Source organism: Heterocephalus glaber, unplaced genomic scaffold, assembly GCF_053883595.1.
Source record: "Heterocephalus glaber isolate CG9 unplaced genomic scaffold, H.glaber_assembly_v1.0 deba00001067, whole genome shotgun sequence".
NCBI classification, from domain to species: Eukaryota; Metazoa; Chordata; class Mammalia; order Rodentia; family Bathyergidae; genus Heterocephalus; species Heterocephalus glaber.
The window spans coordinates 939520-966389 of record NW_028258187.1 but is presented as its reverse complement, the minus strand read 5'-3'; the positions used below and the strand labels follow the sequence as shown (position 1 = coordinate 966389).

Here is a 26870-nt window from a genome sequence, read left to right as displayed (position 1 = left end):
AGCCTGCAGCCCCAGCCACACTGGCCTCGCTCCCACTCGGCCCACCTTGGGCCCCGGCCCACCCCTCCCAGCCCACCCCTCCCGGCATCCACGCCCACACTCGCCACACCCAAGGGTCCCTCCTGCCCCTCCACCCGCCTACAGGGAGGCCTCTGCTTCTTGTGGCCCCTGTCACCTGGCACCATGTGGCAGCAGCTGATCAGATGTCCGAAGCTGCTGCTCCCCACCAGCGGTCACCTGGCACCCAGTTCTGTCCACCTCCTGCCTTGGACGCCACTGGCCGTCATGCGTCCTGAGCGAGGATTGGCTCGTTGGGTCGGTGTCCTGGCGGTCTGCACTCCCCGGCCCCTTCCCATAGGCAGCTTCTCTTGCTAACTCTGGCTCCTTCCATGTGACTCCCCCAACCCACCTGAGGCAGTTACAGCTCCTCAGACACCCCCTCCCTTAGAACCCAGCGAACCCCAAGCCTCCATGCTCCCGTGGAGTGCGGCCCATGTCCCTGCTGCTTCACTCCTATTTGGCAAAACCTAAAAGCTGCTGCCATAAAAACATGACCCCAGCGCCAATTATGCTCTGCCAGGACCGAAGACCACTAAACCACGTGTCCAAGGCAGACACCGGACTTGTGCTTATCACGAAGTCCAGGAGACAGGACAGCTGTAACAGTGCGTTCTCAGTTATGCAAGAGAATCATAAAGGCTCCAAAGAAATACGCCCGTGGGTTAACAGCGCTTCTAGAGTGCCCCTTCCCACCCTTCTATACTTTTAAATATTCCTACAAGGAGCTTTGATTAGGATACCTGGGTAACAAATGAAGTAAAAAACAAAAAAAAAGGAAACAAATGGTGTTCTACGTTTCAGGTTCAGGAATGTAACTGAGATCACCACGGCTCCCTGATTTTTCATGCAGATCGTTAGTTTGCCGAGAAGCCATATGCATCCACTCAGCAGGTCTCCCTCAGCAACTCAGGAACAGAGGAGAAGGCATCAAAGGCTGCACATGGGGAACCCTGGCCGGGGAGCCCCGCATCCCAGCAGGGTGGCTGGGTAGGTGACGGCCATGGCCCACCCAGAGTCCACACAAGCTGAGTGGCTCGGCACGCAGCCTGGAGTCCAGCCATCCCGTGGTCCCGCAGTCAGGAGACTGCTCCTGGGCTGCAGGCTCAGCTCCCCCAGGCCACAAGACCGAGGCCCTGCTTCCTGCCGCGGCTTCTCCTCTGCTCCAGTTCCTGGCTCCTGACCACCACCACCACCCCTAGAGGAGCGATGCAGGTGCAGCCCTTGCTCTACCTCCTGCCTGCCCTCAGCATCCACTTCCTCCTGCCTCTGAAGCTCGGGATTACCCTGGGGCCTCGGGCTGAGCCCGGAGAGTCCATCACCATATGGATCACATGGGGCAAAGACCCCAAGGCCAGGGCTGGAGGGGAGATGTCTGGAGAACCTGCCTCCACGTTTCTCCTGTGGCTGAGCTCACAAGTCACTGGGTCTGGTTATGTCCTTTCATCTACGGTCCTCATTAGATTGTAGTGACTCAAAAATGTGTAAGAAAAAGTGACTTCTTCATCATATCCCCTGTTACATTATCGCTGTACCAGGCAAGATGGGTTCTGGGACAGTGAATGAGCTGGGTGATACATCAGTGCAATCAATGCATGCAGCTCCCGAAGCAGCAGTGAGGATCCTCGGGCACTCGGGAAAAGGTACAGGCTTCTGTCACCAGTCTTTGTCTACACAAGGCCCACCCCAAACCATGGCCTGCGAAACAGGGTTCCATACCCAGAGCAATGCTCCCTTCCCTCATCACAGGGCCACTGAGGAAACCGTACTGCAGTACCTGCAACTGCATTTAAACAAGGCTGTCCGTGGCACCAAAAATGAAAACCAGTGAACAGCCTAGAATCAAAAAGCTTAATTTTATTACAATTATTTTAAAAGTCAGCTATGATCTTGAGAAGTATTAAAGGTAAGTCTATAACAAGTCTCTAATTTCCAAGATACAAAAGATAATAAATATAGATTCAAATTTGGCCTGAAAACAAGATTTAAATCTAGTTTAGATTAGGTAGTGTGGCTTAGTTTCAATATTCCAAATATACGTATAATCCTGAAGGTGCTACAAGGACTCCTACAACACAGTTATTGCTGCTCACGGACGGCCAAGCTGGGCTCTCTGCTGACCAGATTCAAGTGTGCGGCCTCGGAGCCCAGGCTGCTGGTGCCAGGGAAGTGGGGGCAGCGCTGGTCCTTTCCGCAGAAGGCGGGTTCAGGGCAGGCTGGGGGCGCCCGCCACAGGACAGGAGGCAGATGCAGCACAGCGGCCCCATTTCTTGCAGGAAACAGGACCTGTGGGGTGTGTCTTCTGGTCTTGTCCCCAGCTGGTGCGGCCTGCTGCCCGAGCCATCCCCGTGCTGAGGCCGAGCGTCCTCCGCTGAGGGGGCTCTTCCATCCTTCATTTTCTCCAGAGCACATTCTTCACTGCTCTCAAGCTACGCTGTCATTAAAATAAGTCTTGTGAAAGTTTTGCCCAGAACAAGTGGATTATCTCTTCTTAGTGACAGCACAGAGTAAGTCTTCATTAGGTAAAATTCTGTGGAGTTTCAGGCCAAGCTTCTTTGTCTTGGTTTGATTCTCGGGTACAGCTGTAAGAGTTTTAAAAAGTATTGACAACTATGCAGTGGTGGGAGTTGTGACAAAATTTCATGAGACACTAGAAGGAGGGGAACAAATGCAACAGGAAGGAAATCGAAATAAGAAAAGCACTCTGTGCAACCACTGTGGAAATCCATATGGAGCTACCTCAAAGAACTAGGACTGGAGGTCCCATTTGACCCAGCTATTCCCCTGCTGGGGAGCTTCCCCAAAGAATTAAAAGAATCATACCACAGCGATATATGTGCACCCATGTTCATAGCGGCACAGTTTGTAATAGCTAAGGCTTGGAAACAGCCCAAGTGCCCATCAACTAGAGACTGGACAAAGAAAATGTGTGTGTTTTTTTTTATAAAACGGAGTACTACTCAGCCATAAAAAATTAGAAATTAGAGACATTTATAGCTAAATGGATGCACATTGAGGCAATACTCTTAAGTGAAATAAATAGGACACACATGTGAAGATACCGAATAGTTTCTCTGGCGTGAGAAACTGAAAGTGTAAATAAGGACTAAATATATAATAGGTAATGTGAAATAGGAAGAAAAGGGGCAAAGGGGAAGGAAGTGGGAGCGGTAGGGGAGAGGAAAGAAGGGAATGGAATTCATATGAGAAAATGGAAAAAACAAAGTCTTTGTAAATAGGGAGGGATGGAGCGGTTGAAGGGAGGGCAGGGGAATGGGGAAAAAATAAGCCCGACAGATTACATAAAGGTGTAAATTTCCAATGATGAATGTCATTACATTGTATACCTAAAATGTACCAATAAAATTCATTAAAAAAAAAAAACCTTGTGGTTAGAACCAAAAAAAAAAAAAAAGAAAAGCACTCTGCCTTGTGCCTGGCACAAGGTCACCAGAGCCTGACCGCAAGGCGCCTGTGGAGCCGCAACACAAGCGCCCATGCCAGGCTGGGCGGCACTGGCCAGAGCCCCAGCCTGCATCCAGTCCCTGCAGCGAGGCTGAGGTGGCTGAACACGCTCCACACTCCAGCGACCGTACAGACAGCGCGGCAGAGCTGAAGAGTCCCCAGCGGGCTGAACCCGGGCGGTGGATCCAGGCTGGGACAAAAGGCCCGGCCTCAGTGCAGGCGAAGTGAGCCTGTGGCTCAGCCTTCCCACAGCAGCGCCGAGAGCAGAGGCCATGGACCCAGAGCCAGCCCAGAGCACTGCCCTGCAACCAAACAGAGCCCTTCCCCCTCTCCGAGAGACAGTCAACTTCCGGCCCAGCTGGGAAACTAACCGGGACCAACAAATAGCAGAGCTATTGGGCCAATACAAGGTTCTAGACTCAACAGCTAAAGACTCTGCCCCAGAACACCATTTATGGACTTCATTTCTTTAAACATCAAAAGAAAACAGAACCGTGTAGAGCACACTTCTGGCCCACACTCCTGACCAGGAAAGGACTGAGAGCATCTAAACTCGGGGCTGAAATGCAAGCTTCCGTCGGTCTGCCAACTCCGGAGCCCCTGGACACAGCCTCTGACCACTGCTTCCGTGCTCAGCCAGTCTTCCAGGCCAGCAGCCGGCTGGCCCTCAGCGACACTACACAAACCCAAGAGGTCTATCGTGTATTTTGGTCATCTCCATTAGTGACAGTGTATAATGTCCTTGAAAACTGCTAAGGAAATGGATTTCATTCTCACCATAAGAATGTTAACTGAGGTAATGTGTGCTAATCAGCTTGACTCACTGTCACATGTATATATTACCCAACGTAGGTAGATGGAATTCCTACTTGGTGATTTCAAAATCAAAGCACCAGGCTCTAACCAGCAGCAGCTTTTCCAGAGACCCCGTCAATGTACACTCTCCTGGGTAACAGAAGCTTTCTTTACAAGCTCCTCACAGTCATGTTTTTAACTCAATTACTCTTTAAACTGCACGCTGGGATCACTCACATGGACACAAACCCCAGAGGCACGTGTCAGAACAAAGGCTGCCCTGGGGACAGTGACAGTCACTGAGAGTGACGCCCCCTGTGTGGCCATGGAGAGGGAGGTCAGGAGGGGACGGTGGGTGGAATCCACCAGCCAGGACCTGGCTGGAGCCACCCGGGAGCTGCAGCGCGGGACCCCATGCTGCACGGCCCGAGGCCCGACCAACCCTCCTTGGCCTTCCTCCCCGAGAGCAGGCTTTGCGGTGCGTTCTCCGGCAGCCTCCACGGCAGTCTCTCAGCCACCCTCCTCATCTCTCTCCTTCACACCCAACATGCCCCTGCGCACACAGAGCCCCGAAAGAGACGCTGGGTCTATGACAGTGCTTAACAGTCTTCAAACACGCTATTCTACTCTGAGCACAAGACCACCAGAAATGTCTACAGCTGAGATGCCGAAAGCTTACAACTCCTTCCTCATAACAGGGAAGAGGGCTGCACTGGGTGCACGACACACGGACCTCGCCAAGCCCCCCCCCCACACACACACGCAAGTGCGCACGGCAGGTCACTCACGCCCAGCAGGTTGCGTGGGACGTAACCCTCCTGGTCGCTCAGCCGTGCCCACCACCACTCGATCTCATCCTCGTCCTCGCGGCGGACGATGGTCATGCAGTCCCCTTCCTTCATGGGCAGCTCGTCCGTGTTCTGAGGCTCATAGTCCCAGAGCGCGTAGATGACTCCCTTGTTCATGATCCCCATCTTCTCCTGAACCCCTGGAGACGTGACAGAGGGACAGCAGAGGAGACGTCACTGGGGACCTGGGACTCGGGGACATCGGAACTGCTGCAGTCAATGTGCAGGGCTCCATTTCTGGTGAGGGAGGAAGGCAGGACCACGGAGCACACAGGAGATGCACTAAGACGTGCTGTCTCGCCCGACACAGCACCTTGCAGGGCTGGCCTCACTCCAAGAACAAAACCTTTTGCCAGCCCAGGAACTAAACTTTTGCCAGTGGCCCAAGTCGAGGATATTATGAGAATAAATGACCACTTGTCAACTCAGCCCACTTCTAAATGTCAAAGGATTCTGAAAACATCATTCTTTACCCAAACCCACAAAAGACAGAAAGAAAAGATCAGATGTTGTGCATCTATTCAAGGGGTCTCGACTGAAACCCAAAGGGGAAAGCAAACACTATCAAGCACGTCAGAGTGTAGAAACTCAGTTTAGATACCATAAAAAAGTTTACATACATTCTACTCTAAAATAATAAAAATCAGAATTTAAAAGATGTTGAACTCCCAAAACTGAAGAGGAAAAAAAATCTTCAAAAGCCCACTTTTCATGATAGTGAGTGATCAATCTGTACATTAGCTTTCAGTGTTATCTCTCCATTTATACCTGCCCTTCCTAGAGGGCCACACTTGTGAAAGAGAAAAGTCACCAGCTGCCAGGCCTCCAGGAAAGGGAGAGGGAAGGAAAGGAATTGGGTAGCAGGTTTTTCGTGACTCGGAGATTAGTAACTATTAGTATTTTCACCTTATGTCTTTAAAAGCCAGGGGAAAAAGCCAGGAAAATACCTGCTTGCTCTTGAATAGAAACTCAGCTTACATGAGCATCGAAGCACTGATCCTAAACTGTTCATATGATGAACCCTTTTGTTCATATCTCTTCTCTTGCTCCCTCCGTCTCCGCCGTCTGTCTGCCTGCCTCTCTCTCTCTCTCTCTCTCTCTCTCTCTCTCTCTCTCTCTCTCTCTCTCTCTCGGCAAAAATGAAACAAGAAATGAAACTGCTCTTCACCAAAAGAAAGCTTTACCAATCTAAAGGGTTGCATACATTTCCAACTTTCCTGCTAAAATAAGATTGTAAAGCATGACAGAATAAAAATCACGATACAGGTATGATTCCACGAAGTTTTAGAACTGGCCAGACTCCTATCTGTTTGGGTTGGGAATGCAGAAACAGCTAGGGAAGAAATTCTGGACACTTTACTATGCTCAAAATAACAGCTTAAGTCCTAGTTTCCAAAAAACCCACTAAGAATGGAAAAAATTTCTCATTACTTTGCTACTTGCCAACCAAAGGGCTGCCAATTAGTTTTTTTACAGAATTTCGGAGGGGCCTAAAAACAAGCCTAATATCATTAGAAAGTTCGGAAATGCAAACTGAAGGCAGCATGGCACCATCCCAAATCCACCAAGGCCAGAGAGCACCGCGAGCAAATGCAGCCCGAGAGGGGCCCAGCAGCCCCACTTGCTGGCAGCAAGCAGAGCAAGTACGGAAACAGAAGAGGGCAGGTGCACACAGGAGTCCCTGGATTCAGTCCCCAGCTCCCACAACCCGACACGGCCAGCTGAGCGCAGAGGGGAACCCGGTGGAGCCCCTGCTGCCTCCCTCTACCTACGGCAGCCTAGATACAGGCACAGCCCAGGCCAGGCCCGGGGCACGGGCAGAGTCCCCTGCCAGCTGCACAGGAGCTCTGGAAACTGGAGGTGCAGCTCCTGGCCACCCTCCAACGCCTCTCAAGGCAAGCTGAAGAAAACAAGTAACTGCAACTTCTAAGCCTTGTAAGTAAAAGAACTTTCCCTAAGTAAAAACAGAAACTAGCATGTACCCACCTAAAACTTCAACTCTGGTTTTCTGTAGGGACAGATCTGACTTTAGCAGTCAGAATCAACTCAAACTCAAGAGATAAGAAGAGAAAGCTCCTAAACAGGCGCCACCTTTGATCTCACACTCGGGCTGACCTGCGTGGGACTTGGGCCGTCTGGCTTCCCATACCCACGCCGTGTTCTGGAGTGGGGTCCACTTACCTACTGCAAGCGTCCAGCACCCGCAGCCAGAGCCCACAGGGGCCTCCCGGGTCCAAGCAGGACCAGGTGAGCATCGGGGCCCTGCGTTCAGCGCCCAGGACGGCGCCCAGGACGATGCCCAGCGAGAGGCCCTGGAGCCGGAGGGCCAGCAGCACGTACCGTAGAGGAACTGCGAGCACTGTGCGTAGCCCTCCTCCATCTCCTCGCACTTGTCGGCCGCCGTCTGCATGTCGCTGTAGGTCATGGCGAACACGGCCGCCCCGCACTCCACCAGGAACTTGCAGACCTGCACGTTGTTGCACGAGGCTGCACAGTGCAGCGGGGTCCTGCAGGCGAGAGGGGGGACGCAATCCAAGAAGGGGAGACAAAGCAGGTTTAGCTCCACGTCCTACTCCCCAGCCCAGTCACTGCTGCCAGGGTCAGGGCCCTAACAGCCTAATCCAGGCGCTGCAATCCCATGAAGTACAGCCTTGAACATCCTCTCTCGCCTACTCTGCAGGGATCCAGGTCCCTGCTGCTGCTACGGCTGAGGCCAGATGTCCCTCAAGCCTCATGCAGTCATAGGCAGGGCTTTTCAGAGGGCACTGGGTCTGGAGCGTGTGACTGATTCATGCACGGAGCCATGCTAGGCCTAAGGGCCCTGGGATCAGGGTGTGAGCGCCACCCACCCTAGGTAGTCTGGGTAAGACAAAAAGGGCAGGGAGATGCTATGAAGGTCCCTGGCTTGCTTTTGGTGTCTTCTGTCTGCAACGAACTGATTCTGCTGCGATGCCCCTCTGCCGTGTGCCACCCTGCCTTCATGCCAGCCAACTGCAGACTGAAACCTCTGCGAACTGTGAGCCAAATAAACTTTTCCTCCTTAAAATTTGGGTATCGGATATTTTGTCTCCTCAATGAGAGAAAAGTAACTAAGACACACATGTAAGCTGTCTTTACAGTATTTTTTAGAACTCAAATTAAATTTTAATTGAAACGATTTGTCAATTCAATTCAGACCAGAACAGTAACTATAAAACACACACTTCCACCTGTTTTAGGTAACTGATGAGCAGGGTCTTCAAAAGAGAAAGGAACTCCCCCACCCCATTCCAGGAGCTGCTGATGGTCTGGTGAACATTACCAGAGTTTTCACCATGTTGTTGGTTTTTTTGGTGGGGGGGGTACCGGGGATCGAACTCGTGACCTTGTGCTTGCGAGGCAGGCACCGGAACCACTGAGCTAAATCCCCGGCCCACTATATTGTTTTTAATAGTGAAGAATTATACACAACCAAAACTCCCCATGTTAGGGAAACAGGGCATGATGATATAGTAGGGGTTTATTTTGGCTAAAGAGTTACACACACACACACACACACAAGAAATGATCTTAGCTGCACAAAAAATCAGCTGAGAGCTGAGGGGTGGCTCAGTGGCAGGGCCATGATAAGGCCCTGGGTTCAATTTCAAGCACACAAAAAAAAGGATGTGAAGGGAGTGAAATATTAGCAGTGTTTACTTCCAGGTTGTGGAGATGCCAGGACTCATTTTCACCTTCTCATTTCTCTATTGTGTACATTTTCCACTGTGGGCATACATTACTTTTATAAATGTGATCTTTTTAAAAAATGCAATCAAAAAGCTTCTCCAACTATTATTTACAATAAAAACAACATCAAAAAAGAAAACCCATCTAAATGACTAATGAGAGGGAAACAGCCATGATAAATGCATGCATGGCCCCTCAGTGGAAGAACATGAGGAATTCACAAGTGTGTAGGCTGTGCGTGCAATTTACACACGTGCGTGTTAGGATCTGATGCTGTAGCCTTACTTCTGACACTTGCTATGTTTGTACCTGAAATGTCACCACCTGGCGGTGTGAGTGGGAGGGGCAGAAACACTAGGAGTTGGGGCTTAGCGGGAGGGAGGGGTAATGGGCCACCTCTGGGAGGGGTATTCTGTCCCCAGCCCAGGGCTCCTGCTCTCTGCTGCCCCAGCCACGTCCTCTCTTGCCTCAGGCCTACTGCAGTGGGGCCACTGGCAGGGACAGACGCCTCTGAAATGGTGAGCCAAACAGACCTGTCCTTCAAGTCACTGCTCTCAGCTGTTTTGTCATAGCTACAAAGAGCGAACACAATACTAAAAGGAAAGACACGTTAACAGAAATACTATAGTATAGGATTACAACTTTCTTAACAGTTGCCCAGGCCCAAAAGTAGCCTGAAAATTCTAACTCGAGAATTCCAGAAGTCAACACTCCATGAGGGCTGAACTGCACCTGTTCTGAGGCTGTGATGGAATCACGGCTGGCATGCTGTCCCACCAGGATGCAGACCCTCCTGCCCAGTTTATCCATGCTGCATATGCTGCCTGCCCATTAATCACTCCGTCACTGTCGTAGTCGCTGACCAATGGTCTCCTATTCGCTTGTGTCCAAGCAGACGGCTGCTCCATGCGGACACATTAATTCCTCAGAACCTGAGGCCACTGCTCTCCAGCTGGGCATGGAGGCTGGAGGACTGGGGGACCCTGCTGCCTTCCAACAGCACAGCCACCCTCCCACTGGCTGGGCGAGACCCGTACCACCCGTCGCTGTCGGCGGCGTTCACATTCACCCCAAACTGCACCAGGAACTTCACGATCTCTGTGTGTCCCGCGCACACGGCGTTGTGCAGTGCAGTGATGCCCTCGTCATTTGGCAGGCTGGGGTCCTCCACCTGGAACAGCGAGGGGGCACACTTAACTTCCTAACCCTTGACTGTCCCCACCCATGGACTCCTCGGAGAGGAGGGCACAGAAGTAGACCTTTGTAACAGCTTCCACAATCACAGTGAAAACCTACAGGAGCCAGGAAAGCTACACCAAGAACAATCCTGGCAATTAGGCAGCCACAACAGCTACATTAAGCAGGTACTCATAAAAAGGATTTTTTAAAAGTGGATGTCATTCTTGTTTATCCTCCCAACTTCCTACCATCAACTAGTTTCTAAGTAGAAGTTACATTTGCTATGGAAAAGAAAAAAGGTAACTAAAAATATTTTCCACAGTAGCCTTCTGAAAAGTAAGAGCCACGTCTGTGATCCAATGCTGTACAAGTGTACACGTGAGCGATTTTGAGTCAAAATCTCCCCAGGCACGAGGAGTCCTCCAGAAGACACCAAGTGAGGGTGAACACCTACATCATCGAAATTTTAGTCACACTTTTAAAACAGTGGAGCCTATTTTAGCGTGTGCTCCAAAGCTCCTCCACTCCACAACCCTAAAAAAGAAATTTAAAAATATAACTTCTCTAGAGTAACTTTCTAATTTGAGCTTTAAAGCAAAATCCACAAGGTTACTTTGAGAAATGCACTAGTTATGGTCATACCTCATAAATGATTCTCTGCACGAGGTCGAATTCTCCCTCCAACGAGGAATCCAGAAGCAAGGCCAGAGGGTTGAACTTGACCCTCATTCCATGGGCAATCCGCTCCGAGCCTGTCTTACGCAAGTTTGTCCTTTTGCCCTGCGGCAGGAATGCATGGAAAATGAAGCCAAAAAACAAAAGGGGAGGAGTCCAGCTACAGCAGCGAAGGGAACTTTAAAAATACGTGATACAGCACATTATATTGCAGACAGCACCATCCAGAAAAGCATACCGATCACAACGCGCAGCTTGACGAGCATTCACACCACTCCAGTGTGGCTGAGAGCAGGCCAGGCCCTGGAGCACCTGGTGCCAGGGCAGGTGGGAGCACGGTGACCTGGGTGGCAGGGGCCAGCCTTGCCACTCACCCCACTGGCCAAGCCTGGTCTGTGTGGTTCAGTCACACAGGCTCACGGGGACAAACGACCATTCATCTGGTCTCACAAAAGCCCCACTGTCCCCAGTGCACACAGAAGGGAACTACGGCACATGGCCAGTGGGCGGCGGAGCTGGGACTCAAAGCCACGTGACTGCTCCTCTGACGCGCTTCCCCGGCCCCGGCCAAACCAGAATGCCCGCTCAGGCCGAGCACACAGAGAGGCCGATGACAAAGATGGTTACTATTAGCAGTGTACCACGGAGAGGGTCTCACTAGGCTTAAAATGTTTTACTAAGTCAGGCTTTTCGAAAGGCACCGGGCACGACGCCGCATGCCTATAATCCTAGCTACACGGGAGACTGAGGCAGGAGCATTGTGAGGAGGAGGCCAGTCTGGGCAATTTAGGGAGACCATCTTAAAGGCAAAATAAAACAGGGCTGGGGAGCAGCTCAGCAGCTGCCTAGCATGTGTGAGACCGTGGGTTCAATCCCCAGGTACACACACATACACCCACACCCCAAGAATTTGAAAAACTGGATTTAAATCCTATAAAAGATGTCTTAAACACATCCAAAGAACCAGGAAAGTTCCCTAAATATACAACACACACACTTCTCTCTCATTTTACAGCAGATGTAGAAAACCACAGAGTTCTGAAAACACAGAGTGGCAAACGGTACATCTCACGGGCGTGCAGTGCCCGTGCGGTCCTTCTGTGAAGGGCTGGACAGCGTCCCCTAGAGGGCCAGGCCAGGCCAGGCCCATCCATGGTGCAGCGCAAGTGAGCTGCCACCCGGCCGGCACCGGAGGAAGGGCGGCTCACTTTCCCGGAAGAGCACAGCACAGCCTTCAAAAGAAAGGGCAGTCATTTCACAAACCCTGGCTCCTTTCTCCTCCTCAGAGTGTGAATTTTCTTGACACAACCACCAGCTGCAGTGTGGGCTGCTTTTCCAATATTGCTTGAGCTGCTTTCTTCTCTCTCACATTTAAAACTCAAATCCACAGAATTGTGCCTTGTCCCCGGGGGGACAGAGTTGTTTAAACAGTGCCAGCCTCATTTTGAAACACTTTTCTTCAGTCTGAAATATTTACCACCTAACAGCTATACGCAGATGTTTGCTGTGACCAACAAGTTAACTACAGACAACCATCATCTCCAAACACTGTCCCAGCCAAAGGATGGTCTCGGGGACCAAAAGGACAAGTAAATAGCGAGATGCTACCTTGCTTTTAAGCACGTCTCAAGCTCACAGCTCTGCACTCCTGCACTTATGGAAACAAAACGACTTCCAATTAAAACAGACTGCTGGGCACATTCTGGAGCTCCTATTCTCTCATCTACTTCACAGTGACAAGATGCACTTCTGAGCAAGCATTTGCTCCCTGGAAGGGCTCCGAGGCGGCCGGGGCCTACACAGCGGCTCCCGGAGCAGCTTCCAGTTAGAAGCAAAGCAGCCCAGAGCTCGGTGTTGCCAGAAACCTTAGACTCTGCCGAAGCGGGCACGGGCAGCAGTGTCCCCCACCTGCCCCACTTCATCCACCCCTGCTGACTGCACTGCTGTCGGGCTGAGAAATCACCGAATTTCACTAAAAATAAATGTCCTGGGTGGGAATGCGGCTCAGAAATAGCGCTTGCTGGCTTATCCCCTAGGTTCCATCCCCAGCGCTGCACAAAAATCTAAAATCATTTTTAAAATTCACGGCTAGAAAAAAGAAGTTTGAAAAGGAGTGGCAGTGGCTCCTGGAGAAGTCTGGCCACCGGCCGAGTTCACAGAGCCAGGCAGTGTTCAAGCTCCGGTCTGGCTCGGCTGCCCCAGCAGCAGGCATGAGCTAGAGAGGAAACAGCAAACACCGCGATGCCCACAGGGGTGAGAACAGCAGACACGGCCCTCCACAAGAAGCGAGGTCTTTCTGACAACGCCGAAATGTTTCTTACGCTAAATGTGCTGTGTTTTGCTTTGATTTAGCCGTGTTTTCTGAGACAGGATCTCGCTCTACAGCCCAGGCTGGTCTTGAACTCACAATCCTCCCATCTCAGCCTCCTGGGTGCTACCATTACAGGCGTGCAGCACCGCACCCTGCTTCCGCACATACTGCACTTTGTCACTGAGATCCACCCTACCCTATGCCAAGGGAAAAGATGCAGTGACAGGCAAACTGGAGAGGACTTGAGACCGCGGAAGAGACAAGGTGAAGGCGACACAGTGGCCGAGACCACGCAGTACTCACAGGGGGCAGGGCGCCCTGCCCGGTGACCTCAGGGGGGCGCATGCTGGCGGGGTCCTCTCCAGGCCCCTCGGGGTCCCCGGACGGGTAGGGCGGCGGGGGGTACGGGGGGTACTCCTCCAGGTACACCTCCGGCGGGGGGGGGCGCTCTGCATGGGGCTCCTCCTGGGCACCCTGGGCGCCTGGGCTGCCGTCCGCTGCCCATTCGGGCACAGAGTCCGGGTCTGGGGAAGGAGCGGGCCCGTCGCCAGGGGGCCCCGCATCCTCTGGGGACAGTGGCACGGGGGCGCGGGCGGCCTCCTCCTCGGGCTCCACGGGTAAGTAGGGGTTGGGGACCTCTCCTGGACTCTCCGGGCCAGCAGGTGCAGATGCCTTGCCGGGGTGGGCGGGCACTGAGATGGTCTCCATGGCGGCCAGCGTGGTCCTCTGGTACAGCAGCTTCTGGATGTTGGGCCCACTGGGCCCCTCTGGCTCCGTGATGGAGCTGCGCTTCTTCAGCGGCCGGGGGGCGTTGGAGAGCTTCTTGCGCAGGGCCTCCAGGTCGGCGTCGCTCTGGTTCCGGTAGGGGTTGGACAGGAAAGGCAGCAGCTTGGTGGGGCTGAGCGGGCGCGGGGTGCGCTCGTTCTCCTGGCTCTCGGGGGCCGAGGACGCGGGCTCTGAGTCGGGCTCCGGGCTGCCCGGCGGGCCCTGGCTGCTGCAGTGCGCGCTCTCGGGCGGCTGCTGCTGCAGGTTCTGGGCCGCCACAAGCACAGGCTTGCCATACACTGATGGGAAAAGAAAAATCACAACAAAATCCGGGTTAGGGTTGCGTAAGCAAAAGGAGCCAGAAGCAGAAAGGGTCAACAGTAGCCAAGCCTCCTTTAACTTCCAGGTCACTTCAGTGTCCCTCAGGCCAACCAGTTTCTTAGACTCACCTCCCCTAACAGAACTACAGAACTGAAATTGTCCCATGGACCACTACCTTATGAACCCGTAAGAAAGAAAATGTTGTTTCTATGAGAAATCTGGCTGTGGCTTCCAAATTAAAAATATCAAAATGTGAAAAAGCACCCAGAACCAAGGAAAGCTGGTGACCCTGTCGTGCGACCAGCCTGAATCTCAGCATGGGCACCCTCCTTCCAACGACACAAGGCGAGATGGGAGAAAGCACAGTGGGCTACAGTCACACCGGGGCTGGCCTTCTGCACGGTGCCGCCTCTCCTGACCAGGGCCACCGAGAGCCCGGAGACGACGGCGTGGAGGGCCAGGTCCCCTGCTGTCCCCCAGCGGGTGGCTCGGGCACAGCCTCCGCCCAAGGCCTCACCGCTTGCGAAGTGCGGGCCGCGGGGCTGTGCCTTGGTCAGCACGCTCTGCACAGCCTGCTGGAAGCTCTTCCCCGGCGCCTGGTGCTGCGTGTACATGGAGTAGATGGAGCTGGCAGCCACTGTCTGGGGCTTCCTGAAGGCGGGGAGGGCGGCATCTTTGGGAGGCTGGGGCGTGAAGGGCCGGACCGCAGCAGCGGGTGGGCTCTCCTGCTTAGGCCCTGCAGACAGGCCATGGTCGTGGCCACCTGAAGGCACGCTGGGGGACAACGCCGCCCTCGGCTGTGGCCCTGCTGCCTTGGGCTTAGGGCCCACGGCTGTCGAGGCTTCAGGCAACTGCTGTGGGCCTCCCTCCGGCTTGGTGTCAGATGGTGATGGGCTGGCTTGTCCAAAATAAGGCAAGTTCATCTGTTTTGGTTTTGTAGGAACAGGAGGCGGCACTTTAGCCACGTTCTTATTTGCAGCCTGTAAAAGACACACAGAGCCAGTGAGAAAACTACACCAGGTAACCAGGCTGCTGGAGGTAACCTGATTTCACCAACATTAGTGCACACAGTGAAACATCAGCTCCACATTTCTACATCTTTACTGAATCATCCTAACCGGGCCTTCAGTGATACAGCAGAGTCCTCCCCGTGACGGCCTCCTCCTGTTTCGGCCATGAAAGTGCCACCTGAACACTTTCACCTGCTGACTTCCATGTTCACAGACCGCCCCTCGGCATGCCCTTATTTACCAGAACCTCAGGCCACCTGGGCCACCCTGGGTCAGACCCAGCTAGCCGGAGCGGTCGCCACAACCTGCTTCTCTGAGGTCAGCTTCCCAGCCCATGTGACATAAGCTCAGCCCCAGACCTCAAAGAAAGAAGACACCTGAACAGCGCAGATACTTTGTTCTTCCATGCACCTATACTCTTGAAGAGAATCACACAAAAGACGGGCCAGACACAAACACGCCGGCCATTCTCCAACAGAGAGGGCTGGATCTACTCACGCAGGAGGAGTCAGGATTGGGGGGCTGGAGCATCCCTTGACGCCCCAGGCCACTGTCTTCTGCCCTCCCACATAGCTCCACCCCACAGCACAGAATCACCCGCACAGGCGAGACCCTGGTGCCCCTACCTGAGCATCGCGCAGGATGTCCTCGCTGCTCTGGTTCTTCCGCAGCATGCCGAAGCCGGGCGGGGCCGCCCCCTGGTCCACCGCATCAAGCATGGAGAAGGGCCGGACTTTCTTCTCCTTTTCCCTCAGCGGAACCTCCCCATCGGCAACTGAGGACGGAAAACCACACTGCCATTCATGCTGTCTGGAACGAAGCTGCTCCTCCTCGTGTAGGACACCTTCTCCTTACGCTAAGCTCCGCCCCCGCGAAGGGCTTCGGGTTGGTGCTCAGCTGGTAACACTGCTGTGAGCGTACCTCAACCTCGGCTAAGTGAAGGTGTCTGTAGCCGACTAAATGCCCTTAGAAACCGTTCCCAGGTGTCACACACTGGGAACGTAGGAGAGAAGACACAGTACCCTTCTGATGGTCAGGACACAGCATCCAGGAGCAGTGGACAACCTCACCTTGGTCTGGCGCAGGCCTAGCACTCTGAGGCAGGGAGCAAAGGTCCGCACTCGAAGGGGCCCAGTCAGGCCCAGCGGGAGGGACTCTCGGCCCTAGGGTCCAGAGAAAAGGCAGCTACACCCTGTAACGCGGCACCCACCCCACGACGCTGCCAGTGCTTCCCTCACTGCCGATGCCTTGCTCTCTAAGGACAGCTCCAAACTCACTCAGACTCCCGGGAAACACATTTAGTCCGCACCACGGCAGACTTCGTATTTCTCATTCAGCATTCTCCCACCGTACTCCACTTACTTCAGCCCCAGCAAATGAAATGTCTGCTTGAGCCAGGGAGGGCGCCTCCTCCTCTCGGTAAGAAAACCTCACTGGCGACCATGGCACATTGCCATACGGGGCAGAGCCTCTGAGATGCACAGAGCACTGTACCCGGGCGCTCTCAGCCAACAAAAGGCCTCTGTGCACTCCAAACCCATCTGGACCTTCAGCCCCGACAGCGACCTCCGCCTTTCACACATCAGCGTTTTCAGGCTTTTTCTATTGAAATTTCACATGTCACGGCTTTTATTTTGTCTTTCTAGAATAAACACAGCCAGAGGACTGGGCTCTATTCCTTCACAGCACAGTGAGGTTAGCTATCCTCTGCGTATGACAGCGACAGTGCTCGAAGTGACAAAGCTGGCGATTACGTCCTTCTCCGGGGCTCTGAGCGGTAACAGTGAGAGGAGCCCTGTGCCCGGCGCTTCCTGCTCCTGCCCTCCAACCGCTCCTTCCAAACTACACCCTGGCTGCGCCTCCCGTGCATCTGGACTGCACAGAACGCAGATACTGCACGTGCACGCAGCCTTGTTATTCACACCCCAAATCTTCCAACTGTTTACCTCTGTGCTAAAAACTGTCAGCCTAAAATTCTAATGCAGAAGCACACCGGAGCACTCAATACCAGTCGTCAACAGAGCAGACTCACCTCCCGTCTGCACAGACAGCACCAACATTTACAAGCGGTGTTTTTATACAAAAACAAAGGTTCTCAAGCTCAGACCAAAATTTCCTAACAAGATGGAACTTTCTAAAGCCATTTTTAGATTTGCAAAATATTAAATTTCATTTTCTGAACAGAATTTATATTACTCAGGGTTTTTAAAAAAACTTATCAGACAATACGAAGGGAATTTTAGATTTTAAACATGAATGAGAACAGGCAGGCAAGCTTTGTTTTTAACTGAAAAACACAGTGGGTCCCACGCTGGGAAACACAGCGCTGTCACCTTTGGCCTGCAGAGGGGCCGCAGTGGTCCTCGTGTTGGGCAGCGTCTGAATCTTCACCTCGGAGGCCTGCAGGGCCAGGGGACCCTCAGGCAGCGCTGGCTTCACCAGCAGCTCCGGCCTCGGGGGCAGCCGCGGCATGGTGGAGGACTGGATGTACGGACCCACGGCAGCCACTCGGCTCGGAGCGGACACGGGCAGCTGGGTGAGATTCCCATCGGACAGAACCTGGGGGAAAGGGCCCGGGGCCCGGGGCTCTGAGTGCTGGCGCTCCGTCGCACTGGGTGGGGCAAGGAAAGGGCTGGGAGTCTTCTCAGGGTCTTCAGGGAGCCCTGTGAGCCCTGCGATGAGCCCTGGCCCGCACCCCACGCCAGGGCGAACCGTGAGGGCAGGCAGCACTGGGGGACGCGTCCGAGGGACACGACGGGAGGGCTGCCCCACCCCGGGCCCTCCCCTCACCCCTCACCCCTCACCCCTCACCGGCAGGTTCTCCTTCTGCTGCAGTGCCGCCTTCTTCTTCCACAGCCGGTCACGGAGCTCACTGACACGCCGGTCCATGACGGCCACCTCAGAGTTGCGCTTGTTCAGACACTCCCTCTGCTGCTGCAGCCTGGTGTTCTGCTCCTGGTTCAGCTTGTTCCTCAGCTGCAGAAGGAGCGGGGCAGGACTAAGGAAGGAGCGGAAGAGGAACTTCTCCCTGGCAGCAATCACGTGGCTGACTGCTGTGCAATTTCTAAAACTGCGAGGCCCGGATACACAGTGTGCTCCTGGGTTACAATTAAGGGACGTCCGTGCTGGCTGCGGTGACCATGCTTCTGGCCTGAGGTGCCACCAAGGTTATTTCGGCTCTTTGGGGCACTGCCACCCGCCCCCACGCCCCCGGGAAAGGCAGCTACCGCTGGGCGCCCCTGCCACCCCAGGCTCCCGGGCAGCTCCGCCCACCTGCAGCTCCTTGTACAGCCAGTCCAGCTCGGCCACCGCGGACTGGCTGTCATGCTGGCCATCGATCCTGCCGTTCTTCAGCATCTCCAGCTGCCTCGTGAGTTCCTCTACTTTCGACACGGCCAGGACTAGCTCCCTCTGCTTCTGCTGGAACAAACTATTCATCTGCTCAATTTCCTCCACTGGAAGGAGAGAGAGAACAGAAAAGAAAAGTAGGAATGGCCTCCTTCCTGGCAACCAGGCTCTCCTGAAAAGTGGAGAAAGCTTTCAGAGGGGCAAGGAACCACCCTCAGCCTTTCAGAAGCAACTGAAAGGGACACAGACATCTCCAAAGGTCGGTGCAAACATCTGTAGAAGCTGCTGGATTTACACAATGAATGTTATGAAACATTAAACTCCACATTTTGGAAACAAACTTTTATTCTCAATTGTATAATGGTGGACAGAACTACTGAATTGCTAAAATCCTAATTTAAATGGTATTGTAATAGATGGAAGTACTATATGAGTAAAATCTTTAGCTTTATCAAATTCTTAGTCAAAAATTAATTCACGAAAAATAAAGGACACTTTCCAGGGTTAATTTTAAAACCCTGCTAAAACATTCAGTGCCAAATTCAACTGAGAGGAACTTGCAACATCAAAACTGCAGTGATTATGCTTTTTCTAAAAATTCCTTTCAAAGTCATCCACAAAGACTCATCTTCTGAGCACAAACTCACATAACCTCCCAACAGCCCCACATCCACGCAGCCCAGGTCCACACAGCCCAGGTCCACGCAGCCCTCAATCACACAACCCAGGTCCACGCAGCCCACAGGCACAGCGCACCAAGCTTCCCGTTGCTCAGCCGCTTCTGCTCCACATGGCCCTTGAGTGCCCGCACTTTCTTCAGCTTGGCTTCCTGGCTCTCAGCCAGTTCTCTCAGCCTCTTGAGCCTCTCCTGCTCGGCGGCCTGTTGCTGCTGACGCTGATCTTGTTGCTTCAAAAATTTTAAGCGCTGTTCCTAAAGACAAAAATGGAAAAAGCAGTTCCTGGCAGGTCACTTCGGACAGGTGTCCCAGGCCCTCACAGTGACCTACCCACACCCCATGCACGGCCCCAGGACCCCTTCCACTCTGTCGTGCTGGGAGCTGGCTACACACAGCTGCTACTGGGGAGAAGACTCAGGATGCCCAGTGGTTCACACAGGGCAGCCGGCAGCGACCCCTGGACTGGTTTTCCTAAACTGTGCTACTTTAGAGCGGAGCTCCTGTGCAGTGGGAGGCAGCGTGGGAAGCAGTGAAGAGTGCAGGGTGGGGATTCAAACCCAGATTCAAACCCAAGCTCACCCACGCATGACCCACGAGAGCAGGTTCACCCCATAGCCTTACGATGCACACAGTCTACGCCTCTGCACCACACAGCAGGGTGACCAGGAGGAAGCATGGCCCCTGCAGCAAGGGTTCAGTGAGGCGGAAATGTAGCTCTGCACGGTCTACACTCAACCACACCGTCAGACACTGCAGTGTGCAATGGAAGCTTTGACACTAAAATTGTTAACCGTAACTGAGGAACAGAGTCCAAAACCCATAACCAGCGGGGAGCTTCTCAGTGCACATAACTCAAGTTACAGAGAAGCAGTTTCGCCACAGGGACCCTGAGGGCAGAAACCCATTCTGCCGCCCCTTCCCGTGGGAGCTCAGCCCTGCTGCTCGGCCCAAGGCCGCTCCACCTGCAGAGTCAGAAGGCGCCTGTCAACAAGACAGCAAGCTGACCAGCACACACAGGCACCGCTGTGCCAAGGATGGTGCCTGGCGTCCCAAACAGGACAGGCGCAGGCCCTGGGAAGTCCTGTGTGGACAGCTGCCGCGTGTGCGCCAATGGCCACGAGGAATCCTCGGCCATGGGGAGCCACCGGGAGTCCACCCCAGCGGCAAGGGACAACAGTCACTGGACTGGTGGTGGCACATGCGGCCCAGGCCAGGTCCCCGCATGTGGCCAGTGCATGGCTACGCTGCTCCTGCTCCTCACAGACCGAGCCAGCAGCTGCCACCGAGGCAGCGCGGATCCGCATCCTGTGGCCACACGCACAGCCCGTGGAGGAGCACGGGCTGCTGGCAGCTGGCTGAGATCAGACTCTGCCCAGGCTCCAAGAGAAGCCGTGAGCTGGCACTGAGCAACGGAGAGGATTCTTGTAAGGGTCTTCCTTGTTCAAGGCAGCATCACGGGGATCACAGCAGGTCAGGCTGGCCACTGCAGCACTCCCAGCTACTCAGAGGGCTGAGGCAGGCGGAGCACTGAGCCAGGAGTCTGAGGCCAGCCCGGGCAACATGCAAGGTGCTGCACTACCACCCTCCAAAATGAATGGGTCAGGAAGACCTTAAACAAGTGGGAGGATACAAGCACCCAGCATGATGCTGGGGCAACAGGAAGCAAGCGCCAAGGTAAGCGAGCTGAGGGGCTGATGACAGCCACTCCTATGTGGGAGAGGCAGAGTCAGGACCAGGGTGATGGCAATGGAGCCAGGGGTCTCTGGGAGCAGACGCTACCTTGGCGGCCAGCATCTGCTGCTGGGCCTCGATCTGCTGCTGCTGGCGAGACGCCATTTCCTGGAGCTCAGCCAGTGTCGGGTCCATGCGGGGACTGCTCACCTGCAGCCAGGACACACAGCACCACGCTCAGCCTGCTGCACGCAACCAGGCCGGCTGGCCACCGCTGCCTTAGAGCCCGAGGCCAGGCTGGGCCACACAGTGAGATCCTGTCTCAAAACTAGATTATTTAGCCACTTACTTCATGCAAGTGACTATACAGCAAATAAAATCACTAAAAACAGAACAAAACAAAAAAAACCTTGTTTAACACATTTTGTTCTGGATTTGTGATACATTCAGCATCTAAATTCTTACACTTGTCACCCATGTGGATATCATTAAAAGTGACAGTTTTTAAAATACCCTTGGGGGGCCATCCTCAACCCACTGATACAAAGTAACAGTGAATGAGACGTAAGGCTACCAAGCAATGGGTATAGATGAAAACGGACACTCACTCCATTCTCCTTTCTCCGGTGTTCTCCAGGGACTTTCACACCATTTCTTCTCAGACTTGGATCCTGAGACCTCAGGCCACTCACTAAGCACAAAATTTAAAAGCAGACATTAACCCGAGAGCCGAGAGCCTGTACTACTCATGTGCCAATTCTGCCCTGACTGCGCTGGGCTCGGAGTGAACAGGCATTTGACTTCCTAACAGTGACGGGTTAGGGTACAGAATGAGGAGTGGCTGGCAACAGGACCTCCACACTGCCTGGCCGGGTCACCTAGCAACAGTGGAGACCCACAAAATACGCACGCTGGCTATGGGGATCTCACACTGTTTGCTTACAGTGTCCTCCCAGTTCTGAGCTACTTAGAAGTGAAACCAGAGAGAGCTTCACAAAAAGAAATAACTGAAATTAAGTCAATCCATCCTTGTACTCAGTTATGATTGTCTGCAACTTGTACACAAAGGAAGCAATTAGCAGAACAAGTGGTGTTTTGGTTTATTGAGGCATTCTGTGGTCAGATACACTCTGAAGAACTTCCTCATTTAAGTGAAGCTTTTTCATCTCTCTCTAGGAAAACACTACCTGAAAAGCACTGAGCATTCTGATTTTTTGGCTAAAAATAAGCTTCCAAGCCAAAACATGAGTCTCTCAGTCCCATTTAATGCATCAGAAAAGGTAGAGTATTAATTTAACCTAACATATTATATAGTATCAACAAAAGGAACTTCTAAAGTAAATTTCATACTTTTAACCCCAGAAATCATAAAACTTATTAAACTACCTCCTAAGAAATTTTAGACTACAGATGCTCTGAGTCAAATGCCAGGAGTATCTGCGAGGAAGCACTCTACGAATCCTCATGTCAATAAATCAATAAATAAGCATGTCTCTCCTCAAAGCCGGATGAACAATTATACACAACTGTCACAGTGTAAATGTATTTTTCACTCAAGTTTTTTTGGTATGGGGCATTGAACTCAGGTCCTTGTGCTTGTGAGGCAGGCGGCAGAACCACTGAGCTAAATCCCCAGCTGTATTTTTATTTTCATTTTTATTTTTTGCAATACTGGGGATTGAAGCTAGGACTTCACACATGCTAGGTAAGGGCTCCAACACGGAGCTGCAGCCCAGCCTGTAATTTTTATTTGTTAGTTTGATTTGTTTGTTCTTTTGAGACAGGATCTTATTCTGTAGTTCAGGCTGGCCTTGATCACTAGGTAGCCCAGAGTGGCTTCGAACTTATGTGATCCCCCTGCCTCAGCCTCCCGAGTGCTGAGATTACTGGAGTACCCCACCACACCAGCCTCCCAGCCCCCATTTTAAAAATACTACACGGGTATGATGCTCAGCTACTGAGGAGGCCCAGCCAGGAGAATCACAAGTTCAAACCCAGCCTGGGCAATTTAGGATCCTGCCTCAAAATAAAAAGGGCTGGGACATAGCTCAGTGTAGAACACCATTGGTTCAATTCCCAGTATAAATAAAAGAAAAGAAAATACTGCTCAAACTGGCCCCAGTGGTGTGCACCTATAAGCCCAGCAACTCAGGAAGCTGAGGCAGGAAGGATTCTGTGTTCAAGCCCAGCTAACGCTATACTGAGAGATCATCGCATAAAGCAAAAAATTTAGATCTTCCTGAATCCTCTAGCAAGATACCTCAGGTAATCGGTCATAATATTTCTGCAAGAAAAAAGAAAACACTTGTTTCTTTGCTGCCTGAAAGAGAAAACACTTGCCTAGTTTCTCCTTAATACAATCAGTTATGTAATTATAACAAAAAGCAAGAGCACCAAAAATAATTTCATGCACGTGTAGGTCATAGTCCCAGTTAAACTGGACAGAGGCCAGGGCTCCTTCTCCTGACCCTCAGTCCTGAAGCCTGGGCTCATGGTGCAGTGGCCCCCGTCCTGTGGGAGAGGGACAGCAACCCTGCTCTGCCCCTGCCTGTCTAACACTGTGTAGCGCTGGCTTCTTGTGGGGCGTGACAATGGCCCCTGTGTTGTCACGTCACACTTCTCACGTTTCAGACACTGAGACTCACAGCACAAGGCTGGGAGATTTGTTCATAATTTACTGCACTATGCAGCGAGACACTCAAATGGGGTGACGGGCAGGTGAAACTCAGCTCATTAACAAGAAAGGGCTGCACCACAATGTGAATAAAGAGCAAACTCAGGTGCTAACACCAACTTCAGAGTGTAAAGAAGGCGGCCTGGGGGAAAACGCACGAACATCAAAGCATGACTGCAGACACAGGCACCAACGGCTGCCCTCGGGACTTGGCTGCCGGGCTGGCCAGGGTGGGAGTCGGGAGACCCAGGGAGGCCCCATTTCTAAGGTCAGGGGTGCGACCAGAACAGGAGGGAAGCGGAGTGTGAGGCCCCTCTGTCCCATCTGCCACCCACATGCTGCCTCCCGGACAACTGCCCTCGGCTTTGGGTTTTAAAACTCCAAGGGTCCCAGAAACCCCCAGGAATCCTGTCTCCGCTGGGGCAGAGTCCCTGGGACCTCGGGCCACATCCAGTTCCGTGGCCCTGCATCACCTTCGACCTCCCTCCTGCCATCCACACTCTGCCACTGAGATGCAGGCAGCACCTCCGAGTCCTCCCCTGGGTCCTGCGGCCGGGCAGCCCCAGCAACCCAGCCATCTCACACACTCCTGACACTGGAGACTGGAGCGCTCTGTTTCCTGACGGGTTTCCTCTCTGCACCTGTCGCCGCCTCCTGTCCCCCGGCCCCTCCAGCGACCCTCTTCCTACCCAGCAGGGCCACCGCCTCGTCAACACCATCCCTCCCTGTCCCGGGACTTCCGCTGAGCTGTCCCCCAGCGCCCAGCCTCGGGTCACCCTGTGTCTCCTCCGCCCTGGCTGCCTGGGCCCCGAGCACTGCGGAGACCAACGCCCGTCTCGCGGTGTCCTCGGAGCTCCGCAGGACCCTGAGCCCAGTCTCGGCTCTCTCACCCCAGCAGCCTCCGGCTTCCCAGGAAGCACCCTCCTCCACGGACGCTGGCCTGCACCCTCCTCCACGGCAGTCCTTTCAGTGGGGTCCACCCCACCCTGGGAAGACACCGTGTGCAGGGAACCCCTCGACTCACAGCCTCAGAGTGTACACAGCGAGCCGCAGGCGCCTGTGCCTTCGCCCTGGTCCAGGGTCCGAGCCCCTGGGGTCTAGGGCACTCTTGTAGGGGTGTGGAGCTCCCAGGGCCCACCCACTCTTAGAGCTTCAACCTCCAGTCCTCCCGCCCCAAAAAACCCTGCGGCAGACCCCACGCTCACTCCTCTGTGTGAAGGCCAGGCCTGTCCCGAGCCTGTCCTCCACCCCTCAGGTTCCTGTTCCTCCTGATGCCTGCTCTCCTCTCCCCAGGCGCCAGCCACAAAGGAAGGCCTCAGACACCGGTCCTGAGCCACAGACAACCGACCACCCACCTACATCTCTGCCGGGCGGGCGCTCGTGGCGGAGGAAGAAACGAACTTCACTGCGCTGGCTTCCCAGTCGCTGAAGAACATCGAACATTCGCTCATTATCAGCAACTGGGCGCTCTGCAAGAAATGAGAAATCATATTATCTGCAGGAAAAAGATGAACACATTTACCACCTAGTCCTGATGCAAATTACACATCATGGACAGAGGAGATACTTCACATCTTGACAATTTTTTTCTTGCAGGGAAAGAACTCAGGAAAGGAAGAGCCCCTGATTTCTACACAGAACCAGCATGAAGCGGGGTTGAGTTCTAGACAGAGGAAGGGGCCTGGCATCTAATCCAGCATGCACCTTCCTTGTCATTTGAGTTCTGTGGGCTTCAAAGGTTTCTGTGAAAATCCACCATGCTAGCAGGTCCCTCCTGATGCTAACATGCTACGACTCCACAAATATCCAAAGAAAATATAACCAGCAATTTTCTAAATGTCCTACTGTTACTTTTAGTCAGTTTTTAATACAGGCTGTTTCTAACTTACAACTTGGTAAACAATGCTAAAAAGTCACACTTAACTACTTCTAAACAAAAGGCTCTTTTCTGACTGACTCCCAGGAAAGCATCTCTCCAGGGGACAGCCAACTGTCAGGACTTTGGAGGCAGGGGGCGCTGTGTTATCTTGAGTCTTCAAAAAAATCTCCCAATCTCAGGAAAGGAAGCTGGATGTGAAAACTAAACACTATTTGAGAAGGCAGTCAAACTCCAAATGGCGACAGTGTCATTCTTCAATACGCCTGACCAAAAACACCATCTCAGCACCTTAAATACATGACGTGGACAGAGCCGGTTCTGCCCCCTGGATCTCACTTGCCTGCTGGGAACCACAGGGCTTGGCCCTCAGGCCCACACCCAGGGAGCTGCCAACCTCTCTGTGAGCTACAGAACCCTCAGGCCCTCCCAAGGAAAGCATCGGTGTCTGAGAGACCCACGCCACGGAAATGCCGAGAGGATCCTCCATGACAAACACAGGCACGCGCACACTGTCCTCAAAAGAGACAAAGTAAAGCCGGGCACAGTGCACACCTAGAACCCCAGCTACCTGGAGCCTGAGACAGGAGGGAATGCAAAAACAGACTTGGCAACCTGCCAAGTCCACAGTATCAGTCAGCTTTCCCTCCACTAGGCCTCGATGCCTGAACCCCACGACTGAAAGGAGGATGGGTTAACTTAGCTCACAGTCTCAGAGGGTTCAGTGCATGAAGTGCGTGGCTGGCTTCAAGGCAAGAACATCACAGAGAAGCCAAACTGCTGAGTTCACGGCAGCCACCAGGCAGAGCAGGGAAACAGTGCCAGAGAGGAAGGGTGCAGGGGCCAGATACAGACCCCACGGTCACCCCGCTGTGACCCCTGTGACAGTCAGAAGTGTGTTCCCCTAGTCCCTGGGGTGGCTCCCAAAGCCAATCAAGCTGACAGCCTCCCTCCTGTCTTAGAGAGACAGAGAGAGAGAAAATGAAGTTAACCTCCAGGTTCCCACAGCTAAGAGGAAATAAAGGACACGCAGCAACTCCCGGCCCGCTGGCTGCCCCCGGGACAGGGTCCATCCACAGGCACCAGGCAGCACCTGGTGACAGATGATCCTGAGCTGGCCTGGCTCACCAAGAGAGCTTCAGAGGCCCTCGAAGCTCCAGCCACCCGGTCCTGGCCCTGGCATCCCCAAGGGTGACTGCACCCCCACTGCCTCACTCACTGCTGTCCTGCACATCCACCTGCGACCGCCACCACCTCGAGGGGCGGACACGTCGGCTGGACTGGCTCAAGACCCCTGAAAGCAGGACACTTTCGTCTCTGTGCCCCTCAAAATCCAGCACAACATAGGTGCCCAAGGAATGCTCTCTAGGCAAATGTGAGTGGACGGAGGAGGGAGGAGAAGCTCTGACACTTGCCAATGAAACACCAGAAGACACTGACAGCCTTGGTGTAAAAAAGGACTTCGGCACACAACACACAGAAGGCCTGGG

The 26870-nt window shown here is 53.4% G+C and overlaps 1 protein-coding gene across 7 annotated transcripts in view; it reads right to left on the bottom strand.

Annotated features, from left to right (window-relative positions):
- Positions 1 to 1896: 1896 nt before the first annotated feature.
- Positions 1897 to 26870, bottom strand: part of Tp53bp2 (tumor protein p53 binding protein 2) — a 45568-nt gene continuing 20594 nt past the window's right edge. For 2 of the 7 annotated variants that reach the window (XM_004867433.3, XM_021246482.2), the window contains exons 3-18: positions 24860 to 24973; positions 21439 to 21521; positions 20939 to 21040; positions 19239 to 19413; positions 18408 to 18589; positions 17946 to 18110; positions 17468 to 17693; positions 16205 to 16297; positions 15761 to 15909; positions 14642 to 15104; positions 13342 to 14102; positions 10695 to 10832; positions 9911 to 10044; positions 7506 to 7672; positions 5106 to 5305; positions 1897 to 2639 (exon numbers count right to left, since the gene is read on the bottom strand). In XM_004867433.3, the coding sequence (XP_004867490.1) occupies positions 2598 to 2639; positions 5106 to 5305; positions 7506 to 7672; positions 9911 to 10044; positions 10695 to 10832; positions 13342 to 14102; positions 14642 to 15104; positions 15761 to 15909; positions 16205 to 16297; positions 17468 to 17693; positions 17946 to 18110; positions 18408 to 18589; positions 19239 to 19413; positions 20939 to 21040; positions 21439 to 21521; positions 24860 to 24973 (3194 nt within the window). In that variant the 3' untranslated portion in view covers positions 1897 to 2597. The remainder of the gene's footprint in view (positions 2640 to 5105; positions 5306 to 7505; positions 7673 to 9910; positions 10045 to 10694; positions 10833 to 13341; positions 14103 to 14641; positions 15105 to 15760; positions 15910 to 16204; positions 16298 to 17467; positions 17694 to 17945; positions 18111 to 18407; positions 18590 to 19238; positions 19414 to 20938; positions 21041 to 21438; positions 21522 to 24859; positions 24974 to 26870) is intronic. The other 5 variants (XM_087209844.1, XM_087209845.1, XR_206187.4 and 2 more) reach the window with 4 other exon arrangements.